General features: G+C 45.7%; 1 protein-coding gene across 1 annotated transcript in view; it reads left to right on the top strand.

The window, feature by feature from the left end:
- The window catches only part of LOC106594334 (puratrophin-1), a 159,138-nt gene that overhangs the window by 19,016 nt on the left and 128,647 nt on the right, over positions 1-11,475 (top strand). The window contains exon 4 of the mRNA XM_045708322.1: positions 683-769. Coding sequence (XP_045564278.1) covers positions 683-769 — 87 coding nt within the window. The remainder of the gene's footprint in view (positions 1-682; positions 770-11,475) is intronic.

Here is an 11,475-nt window from a genome sequence, read left to right as displayed (position 1 = left end):
GGTGTTAAACTGGAGGTGTTAAACTGGAGCCTGGAGGTGTTAAACTGGATGCTGGAGGTGTTAAACTGGAGGTGTTAAACTGGAGACTGGAGGTGTTAAACTGGATGCTGGAGACTGGAGGTGTTAAACTGGATGCTGGAGGTGTTAAACTGGATACTGGAGGTGTTAAACTGGATGCTGGAGGTGTTAAACTGGAGGTGTTAAACTGGAGACTGGAGGTGTTAAACTGGAGGTGCTGGAGACTGGAGGTGTTAAACTGGAGCCTGGAGGTGTTAAACTGGATGGCTGGAGGTGTTAAAGGCTGGAGGTGTTAAACTGGATGCTGGAGGTGTTAAACTGGATGCTGGAGTTAAATGGATCTGGAGGTGTTAAACTGGATGCTGGAGGTGTTAAACTGGAGACTGGAGGTGTTAAACTGGATGCTGGAGGTGTTAAACTGGAGGCTGGAGGTGTTAAACTGGATACTGGAGGTGTTAGACTGGATGCTGTCCACCTATCACTGGCTGCTATCCTGCTTTAAAACATCCTTTCATATGTTTGTCTGAGCAACCATTTTCAAGGCTGTCAAAACCTTCATCTGCCAACTCCTACCCATGTTGTCTCTTGTTTAGACAGCTTCATCTGCTTGCCTTTTATTCTACTGATCTCTCTCTCTTGTTCTCTGTCTCTCTCTCCCTGACAGGATGCTATGCCCGGCTGTATCTACACTGTCCTGTTACTGGCTGACAGAGACCTGGTTCTACGCCTGGAGAAACCCTCAGCCGTACAGGTAACACACAGACCTGGTTCTACGCCTGGAGGAACCCTCAGCCGTACAGGTAACACAGAGACCTGGTTCTACGCCTGGAGGAACCCTCAGCCGTACAGGTAACACAGAGACCTGGTTCTACGCCTGGAGGAACCCTCAGCCGTACAGGTAACACAGAGACCTGGTTCTACGCCTGGAGGAACCCTCAGCCGTACAGGTAACACAGAGACCTGGTTCTACGCCTGGAGGAACCCTCAGCCGTACAGGTAACACAGAGACCTGGTTCTACACCTGGAGGAACCCTCAGCCGTACAGGTAACACAGAGACCTGGTTCTACGCCTGGAGGAACCCTCAGCCGTACAGGTAACACAGAGACCTGGTTCTACGCCTGGAGAAACCCTCAGCCGTACAGGTAACACACAGAGACCTGGTTCTACACCTGGAGGAACCCTCAGCCGTACAGGTAACACAGAGACCTGGTTCTACGCCTGGAGGAACCCTCAGCCGTACAGGTAACACAGAGACCTGGTTCTACGCCTGGAGGAACCCTCAGCCGTACAGGTAACACAGAGACCTGGTTCTACGCCTGGAGGAACCCTCAGCCGTACAGGTAACACAGAGACCTGGTTCTACGCCTGGAGAAACCCTCAGCCGTACAGGTAACACAGAGACCTGGTTCTACACCTGGAGGAACCCTCAGCCGTACAGGTAACACAGAGACCTGGTTCTACGCCTGGAGAAACCCTCAGCCGTACAGGTAACACAGAGACCTGGTTCTACGCCTGGAGGAACCCTCAGCCGTACAGGTAACACAGAGACCTGGTTCTACGCCTGGAGGAACCCTCAGCCGTACAGGTAACACAGAGACCTGGTTCTACGCCTGGAGGAACACAAGAGAGATCTCCAAAGAGAGAGGGAGAGATTCAGAGCGATTGAGCTCCAGAGAAAACAACTGACTAGGTTTTTAAACCAAGGGAAAGGGATGTGATTGGGTAAGAGAAAAGGGTGCAGGTGTCTTCTGATTGGGGAATGATGATTGAGGAGGGGAGAAGGAGAGAAAAGAAATACACACTCAGGATACCTCTATCCGTAACACCCCCACCCTTAAAAGAGCCACCCCAGGGGGGGGGATTACGACCCAAGTATTTACAAAGTATACCCACAAGATCAAACCAAGTCAACCTTACAAAACATACAAAAAAATCATTTTTACACACGAGACAAAGCGTCTGCTAACACATTATCAGAACCCTTTATTGTGGCGAATCTCCAAAATTATAATTCTGCACAATAAGGCTCTGGTTCTGGTTGTAAGGCTCTGGTTCTGGTTGTAAGGCTCTGGTTCTGGTTGTAAGGCGCTGGTTCTGGTTGTAAGGCTCTGGTTCTGGTTGTAAGGCTCTGGTTCTGGTTGTAAGGCTCTGGTTCTGGTTGTAAGGCGCTGGTTCTGGTTGTAAGGCGCTGGTTCTGGTTGTAAGGCTCTGGTTCTGGTTGTAAGGCTCTGGTTCTGGTTGTAAGGCGCTGGTTCTGGTTGTAAGGCTCTGGTTCTGGTTGTAAGGCGCTGGTTCTGGTTGTAAGGCGCTGGTTCTGGTTGTAAGGCGCTGGTTCTGGTTGTAAGGCGCTGGTTCTGGTTGTAAGGCTCTGGTTCTGGTTGTAAGGCTCTGGTTCTGGTTGTAAGGCGCTGGTTCTGGTTGTAAGGCGCTGGTTCTGGTTGTAAGGCTCTGGTTCTGGTTGTAAGGCGCTGGTTCTGGTTGTAAGGCTCTGGTTCTGGTTGTAAGGCTCTGGTTCTGGTTGTAAGGCGCTGGTTCTGGTTGTAAGGCGCTGGTTCTGGTTGTAAGGCTCTGGTTCTGGTTGTAAGGCGCTGGTTCTGGTTGTAAGGCTCTGGTTCTGGTTGTAAGGCGCTGGTTCTGGTTGTAAGGCGCTGGTTCTGGTTGTAAGGCTCTGGTTCTGGTTGTAAGGCGCTGGTTCTGGTTGTAAGGCTCTGGTTCTGGTTGTAAGGCGCTGGTTCTGGTTGTAAGGCTCTGGTTCTGGTTGTAAGGCTCTGGTTCTGGTTGTAAGGCGCTGGTTCTGGTTGTAAGGCTCTGGTTCTGGTTGTAAGGCTCTGGTTCTGGTTGTAAGGCTCTGGTTCTGGTTGTAAGGTGCTGGTTCTGGTTGTACATCCGGTGGACAAACACTAAGGGGTTCTGGTCCGTATATACGATCACTGGTAGGGCACTAGAACCAATATACAGGTTCAAAGTATCGCAGAGCTAACAACAAAGCTAGAGCTTCTTGCTCGATGGTTGCATAGTTCTCAACGGTCGGCTATGAAAAAGCCAACTGACACTTACTCTTGTGTTACTGACTTGTTGCACCCTCGACAACTACTATGATTATTATTATCTGACCCTGCTGGTCATCTATGAACATTTGAACATCTTGACCATGTTCTGTTATAATATCCACCCAGCACAGCCAGAAGAGGACTGGCCACCCCTCATAGCCTGGTTCCTCTCTAGGTTTCTTCCTAGGTTCTGGCCTTTCTAGGGAGTTTTTCCTAGCCACCCCTCATAGCCTGGTTCCTCTCTAGGTTTCTTCCTAGGTTCTGGCCTTTCTAGGGAGTTTTTCCTAGCCACCCCTCATAGCCTGGTTCCTCTCTAGGTTTCTTCCTAGGTTCTGGCCTTTCTAGGGAGTTTTTCCTAGCCACCCCTCATAGCCTGGTTCCTCTCTAGGTTTCTTCCTAGGTTCTGGCCTTTCTAGGGAGTTTTTCCTAGCCACCCCTCATAGCCTGGTTCCTCTCTAGGTTTCTTCCTAGGTTCTGGCCTTTCTAGGGAGTTTTTCCTAGCCACCCCTCATAGCCTGGTTCCTCTCTAGGTTTCTTCCTAGGTTCTGGCCTTTCTAGGGAGTTTTTCCTAGCCACCCCTCATAGCCTGGTTCCTCTCTAGGTTTCTTCCTAGGTTCTGGCCTTTCTAGGGAGTTTTTCCTAGCCACCCCCTCATAGCCTGGTTCCTCTCTAGGTTTCTTCCTAGGTTCTGGCCTTTCTAGGGAGTTTTTCCTAGCCACCCCTCATAGCCTGGTTCCTCTCTAGGTTTCTTCCTAGGTTCTGGCCTTTCTAGGGAGTTTTTCCTAGCCACCCCTCATAGCCTGGTTCCTCTCTAGGTTTCTTCCTAGGTTCTGGCCTTTCTAGGGAGTTTTCCTAGCCACCCCTCATAGCCTGGTTCCTCTCTAGGTTTCTTCCTAGGTTCTGGCCTTTCTAGGGAGTTTTTCCTAGCCACCCCTCATAGCCTGGTTCCTCTCTAGGTTTCTTCCTAGGTTCTGGCCTTTCTAGGGAGTTTTTCCTAGCCACCCCCTCATAGCCTGGTTCCTCTCTAGGTTTCTTCCTAGGTTCTGGCCTTTCTAGGGAGTTTTTCCTAGCCACCCCTCATAGCCTGGTTCCTCTCTAGGTTTCTTCCTAGGTTTTGGCCTTTCCAGGGAGTTTTTCCTAGCCACTGTGCTTCTACACCTGCATTGCTTGCTGTTTGGGGGGTTTTAGGCTGGGTTTCTGTACAGCACTTTGAGATATCAGCTGATGTAAGAAAGGCTTTATAAATACATTTGATTTGATTTAGTTAGCCTGAAAATAAGGGAAAGCCGCACACTCTAAAGAGCTCAGATGCCAAAATGTAATATCCTAATAACCAACGTTTCCGACAGCAAAGCTGTCTTCATCAGGCTATCATCACAAACACTGTGAGATGAGTCATTTATATAGTGTCAGAAGACACACAGGTGTCCGTAATCATGGCCAAGTGTGGCCTAATAGTTAGCCTGACGTGTTCAATTTTCTGGAAAAATAACGTACAGGATGATCCGGTCCACTCTTGTCCTGCTGCAGTAGAACAGCACCAGCACCTCTGGAACTAGCATCTACCTCAAGTTTAATAAACGGTCGTTCAAAATCCGCAGCAGCGAGTACAGGGGTATTACATAAGAATACTTTAGCAGTATCAAAAGACACCTTTACAATCCGGGGACCACTCAAAACGATCTAGCCGGACTGAGCAAATCGGTCAAGGGAGCAACTACCACAGAGAAGTTTTTACAGAAGCTACGGTAGTAGCCAACCATTCCTAAAAAGCGGCATAGCTCTCGTCTGGTGGTAGGTGCGGGGGAATGCAGTGATAGCCAAGACCTTAGCATCAACAGGGCGCACCTGTCCATGGCCGACCTCTTTGCCGAGATAGGTAACAGTAGCCTTCCCAAACTTGCACTTTGCCAAGTAGCAGCTGCCAAACGTTCACATACTTCCCTTAGAGAGTTTTAACATGATCTGACCACTCAGATGAATAAATCACTAGATCATCAAGGTGGGCAATTATGAACGCCAGCTAATACGGAGTTAACCAGTCGTTGGAAAGTGGCTGGTGCGTTCCGCATCCCAAAAGCCATGACCGAGTATTGTAGGAAGTTATCTGGGGTCACAAAGGCATAAATCTCAGAAGCACGTGAGGTTAACGGAACCTGCCAGTAACCTTTTTAAGAGGTCCAACTTAGTTACATAAGTAGCAGCACCAACAGTGTCGATACAGTCGTCCAGTCTGGGTAACGGGAAAGAATCTGGCACTGTGACAGAATTTACCTTTCGATAATCTGTACATAACCTGGACGTACCATCAGGTTTAGGGACCAGAATGCAAGGAGAACTCCAAGGGCTTGAACTTGGCGTAGCCAGGTCGTTCTCCAACAAATATCTCACCTCATCCCTCATGACCTTCCTCTTAGAAGTGTTGACACGATCAGGGTGTTGCTTGATAGGGGCAGCATTTCCAACATTAATGTCATGTTCCGACACGTTTGTTGCGAGTAGAAACGTCGTTAAAGAGACATGGAAAACTTGTGTTTTAGCCTCACGATATCGTCGGCCGTCCGTCCGTTAAATGAACCAGACCTGACTGGAGAGACGGCAGCATTTCTGAGTTGGGCAATCTAACACACTGCTGCTGAGTATTGCTCAACTCTAATCCATCTCCATCAACATCATTAATATGACAGTCCACTATCATAGCAGAGGAGACAGCAGTACCTTCCGCTGTTTCTGAACTATCTACCTGGGCGATGGGTCGGGTGTGGTATGCTTTCAACATGTTAATGTGGCACACACACGAGATCGGCGTTTTCTATCAGGAGTTTGAAGCACATAATCAGTTTCACTTCATTTCTTTTCAGTACTTGGTCACCAGGCTGTAGTGGACGAGAAACAGCCTGTTTATCATTGTGTCTTTTCATTCTCCTCTGTGAGGAAGAGAGAGCTTCCTTAGCGAGAACATAAGGCTTGGTGTAGGCGCTGACGAAAGCGACTAACGTAGTCCAACACGTTCTCATCTCCCGTACACAACTCTTGGGACAAAAACTGTTCTTTAATAAGGACTTTCATTGGTCCTCTCACTGTGTGTCCCTCACCTAAATCTCTGTCGGTATGCCTCAGGAACAAGCTCATAGGCGCGAAGGACAGTAGCTTCGACCACTTCATAATTCAAACTGTCTTCAAGAGGTAACGCTGACAAAACCTCTTGGGCTTTACCAGTTAATTTACACTGAAGTATTACTGTGAGGGTAGGACAGTGTTCCTGTATAGACCTAGTGAACACAGAGTATTACTGTGAGGGTAGGCATCCCTCACAGTAATAATGCTGAATACAACAGGTGAAATGCTGAATACAACAGGTGTAGTAGACCTCACAGTGAAATGCTGAATACAACAGGTGTAGTAGACCTTACAGTGAAATGCTGAATACAACAGGTGTAGTAGACCTCACAGTGAAATGCTGAATACAACAGGTGTAGTAGACCTCACAGTGAAATGCTGAATACAACAGGTGTAGGTAGACCTTACAGTGAAATGCTGAATACAACAGGTGTAGTAGACCTCACAGTGAAATGCTGAATACAACAGGTGTAGGTAGACCTCACAGTGAAATGCTGAATACAACAGGTGTAGTAGACCTCACAGTGAAATGCTGAATACAACAGGTGTAGTAGACCTCACAGTGAAATGCTGAATACAACAGGTGAGTAGACCTCACAGTGAAATGCTGAATACAACAGGTGTAGTAGACCTCACAGTGAAATGCTGAATACAACAGGTGTAGTAGACCTCACAGTGAAATGCTGAATACAACAGGTGTAGTAGACCTTACAGTGAAATGCTGAATACAACAGGTGTAGTAGACCTCACAGTGAAATGCTGAATACAACAGGTGTAGTAGACCTCACAGTGAAATGCTGAATACAACAGGTGTAGTAGACCTCACAGTGAAATGCTGAATACAACAGGTGTAGTAGACCTCACAGTGAAATGCTGAATACAACAGGTGTAGTAGACCTTACAGTGAAATGCTGAATACAACAGGTGTAGTAGACCTTACAGTGAAATGCTGAATACAACAGGTGTAGTAGACCTCACAGTGAAATGCTGAATACAACAGGTGTAGTAGACCTCACAGTGAAATGCTGAATACAACAGGTGTAGTAGACCTCACAGTGAAATGCTGAATACAACAGGTGTAGACCTTACAGTGAAATGCTGAATACAACAGGTGTAGTAGACCTCACAGTGAAATGCTGAATACAACAGGTGTAGTAGACCTCACAGTGAAATGCTGAATACAACAGGTGTAGTAGACCTCACAGTGAAATGCTGAATACAACAGGTGTAGTAGACCTCACAGTGAAATGCTGAATACAACAGGTGTAGTAGACCTCACAGTGAAATGCTGAATATAACAGGTGTAGTAGACCTCACAGTGAAAAGCTGAATACAACAGGTGTAGTAGACCTCACAGTGAAATGCTCAATACAACAGGTGTAGTAGACCTCACAGTGAAATGCTGAATATAACAGGTGTAGTAGACCTCACAGTGAAATGCTGAATACAACAGGTGTAGTAGACCTCACAGTGAAATGCTGAATACAACAGGTGTAGTAGACCTAACAGTGAAATGCTGAATACAACAGGTGTAGTAGACCTCACAGTGAAATGCTGAATACAACAGGTGTAGTAGACCTCACAGTGAAATGCTGAATACAACAGGTGTAGTAGACCTTACAGTGAAATGCTGAATACAACAGGTGAGTAGACCTCACAGTGAAATGCTGAATACAACAGGTGTAGTAGACCTCACAGTGAAATGCTGAATACAACAGGTGTAGTAGACCTCACAGTGAAATGCTGAATACAACAGGTGTAGTAGACCTCACAGTGAAATGCTGAATACAACAGGTGTAGTAGACCTTACAGTGAAATGCTGAATACAACAGGTGTAGTAGACCTCACAGTGAAATGCTGAATACAACAGGTGTAGTAGACCTTACAGTGAAATGCTGAATACAACAGGTGTAGTAGACCTCACAGTGAAATGCTGAATACAACAGGTGTAGTAGACCTAACAGTGAAATGCTGAATACAACAGGTGTAGTAGACCTCACAGTGAAATGCTGAATACAACAGGTGTAGTAGACCTCACAGTGAAATGCTGAATACAACAGGTGTAGTAGACCTCACAGTGAAATGCTGAATACAACAGGTGTAGTAGACCTCACAGTGAAATGCTGAATACAACAGGGTGTAGACCTTACAGTGAAATGCTGAATACAACAGGTGTAGTAGACCTCACAGTGAAATGCTGAATACAACAGGTGTAGTAGACCTCACAGTGAAATGCTGAATACAACAGGTGTAGTAGACCTTACAGTGAAATGCTGAATACAACAGGTGTAGTAGACCTCACAGTGAAATGCTGAATACAACAGGTGTAGTAGACCTCACAGTGAAATGCTGAATACAACAGGTGTAGTAGACCTCACAGTGAAATGCTGAATACAACAGGTGTAGTAGACCTCACAGTGAAATGCTGAATACAACAGGTGTAGTAGACCTCACAGTGAAATGCTGAATACAACAGGTGTAGTAGACCTCACAGTGAAATGCTGAATACAACAGGTGTAGTAGACCTCACAGTGAAATGCTGAATACAACAGGTGTAGTAGACCTCACAGTGAAATGCTCAATACAACAGGTGTAGTAGACCTCACAGTGAAATGCTGAATACAACAGGTGTAGTAGACCTCACAGTGAAATGCTGAATACAACAGGTGTAGTAGACCTCACAGTGAAATGCTGAATACAACAGGTGTAGTAGACCTCACAGTGAAATGCTGAATACAACAGGTGTAGTAGACCTTACAGTGAAATGCTGAATACAACAGGTGTAGTAGACCTCACAGTGAAATGCTGAATACAACAGGTGTAGTAGACCTCACAGTGAAATGCTGAATACAACAGGTGTAGTAGACCTCACAGTGAAATGCTGAATACAACAGGTGTAGTAGACCTCACAGTGAAATGCTGAATACAACAGGTGTAGTAGACCTCACAGTGAAATGCTGAATACAACAGGTGTAGTAGACCTCACAGTGAAATGCTGAATACAACAGGTGTAGTAGACCTCACAGTGAAATGCTGAATACAACAGGTGTAGTAGACCTCACAGTGAAATGCTGAATACAACAGGTGTAGTAGACCTCACAGTGAAATGCTGAATACAACAGGTGTAGTAGACCTCACAGTGAAATGCTGAATACAACAGGTGTAGTAGACCTCACAGTGAAATGCTGAATACAACAGGTGTAGTAGACCTCACAGTGAAATGCTGAATACAACAGGTGTAGTAGACCTCACAGTGAAATGCTGAATACAACAGGTGTAGTAGACCTCACAGTGAAATGCTGAATACAACAGGTGTAGTAGACCTCACAGTGAAATGCTGAATACAACAGGTGTAGTAGACCTCACAGTGAAATGCTGAATACAACAGGTGTAGTAGACCTCACAGTGAAATGCTGAATACAACAGGTGTAGTAGACCTCACAGTGAAATGCTGAATACAACAGGTGTAGGTAGACCTTACAGTGAAATGCTGAATACAACAGGTGTAGTAGACCTCACAGTGAAATGCTGAATACAACAGGTGTAGTAGACCTTACAGTGAAATGCTGAATACAACAGGTGTAGTAGACCTCACAGTGAAATGCTGAATACAACAGGTGTAGTAGACCTCACAGTGAAATGCTGAATACAACAGGTGTAGTAGACCTTACAGTGAAATGCTGAATACAACAGGTGTAGTAGACCTCACAGTGAAATGCTGAATACAACAGGTGTAGTAGACCTCACAGTGAAATGCTGAATACAACAGGTGTAGTAGACCTCACCGTGAAATGCTGAATACAACAGGTGTAGTAGACCTTACAGTGAAATGCTGAATACAACAGGTGTAGTAGACCTCACAGTGAAATGCTGAATACAACAGGTGTAGTAGACCTTACAGTGAAATGCTGAATACAACAGGTGTAGTAGACCTCACAGTGAAATGCTGAATACAACAGGTGTAGTAGACCTTACAGTGAAATGCTGAATACAACAGGTGTAGTAGACCTTACAGTGAAATGCTGAATACAACAGGTGTAGTAGACCTCACAGTGAAATGCTGAATACAACAGGTGTAGTAGACCTCACAGTGAAATGCTGAATACAACAGGTGTAGTAGACCTCACAGTGAAATGCTGAATACAACAGGTGTAGTAGACCTCACAGTGAAATGCTGAATACAACAGGTGTAGTAGACCTCACAGTGAAATGCTGAATACAACAGGTGTAGTAGACCTTACAGTGAAACGCTGAATACAACAGGTGTAGTAGACCTTACAGTGAAATGCTGAATACAACAGGTGTAGTAGACCTCACAGTGAAATGCTGAATACAACAGGTGTAGTAGACCTTACAGTGAAATGCTGAATACAACAGGTGTAGTAGACCTCACAGTGAAATGCTGAATACAACAGGTGTAGTAGACCTCACAGTGAAATGCTGAATACAACAGGTGTAGTAGACCTCACAGTGAAATGCTGAATACAACAGGTGTAGGTAGACCTTACAGTGAAATGCTGAATACAACAGGTGTAGTAGACCTCACAGTGAAATGCTGAATACAACAGGTGTAGGTAGACCTTACAGTGAAATGCTGAATACAACAGGTGTAGTAGACCTCACAGTGAAATGCTGAATACAACAGGTGTAGTAGACCTCACAGTGAAATGCTGAATACAACAGGTGTAGACCTCACAGTGAAATGCTGAATACAACAGGTGTAGTAGACCTCACAGTGAAATGCTGAATACAACAGGTGTAGTAGACCTCACAGTGAAATGCTGAATACAACAGGTGTAGTAGACCTCACAGTGAAATGCTGAATACAACAGGTGTAGTAGACCTCACAGTGAAATGCTGAATACAACAGGTGTAGAGTTGAGTATTGAGTTCTGTCTGGCAGAGTGTTGAGGGCCTGTTGTAATGTATTTAGTATTGAGTTACAAACCTTTATAGATCTGCTGTTTCTATTGGTCTGTTGTTATTGTTGTCCTAAATATCTCCTTTCTTCTCTCCCTCTCTGTCTCTCTCTCCTCCCTTCTCTCTCTCTCTCTGTCTCTGTGTCTCTCTCTGTCTCTCTCTCTCTCTCCCTCTCTGTCTCTGTCTCTCTCTCTGTCTCTCTCTCTCTCTCTCTGTCTCTCTCTCTCTCTCTCTCTCTCTCTCTCTCTCTCTCTCTCCCTCTCTGTCTCTCTTCTCTCTCTCTCTCTTCTCTCTCTCTCTGTCTCTGTCTCTCTCTCTCTCTGTCTCGTCTCTCTCTCTCTCTCTCTCTCTCTCTCTCTGTCTCTG

The sequence above is a fragment of the Salmo salar genome, chromosome ssa26 (assembly GCF_905237065.1).
Source record: "Salmo salar chromosome ssa26, Ssal_v3.1, whole genome shotgun sequence".
Classification (NCBI taxonomy): domain Eukaryota; kingdom Metazoa; phylum Chordata; class Actinopteri; order Salmoniformes; family Salmonidae; genus Salmo; species Salmo salar.
The sequence above is the reverse complement of the archived record's forward strand: the minus strand, read 5'-3'. Positions and strand labels throughout refer to the sequence as shown.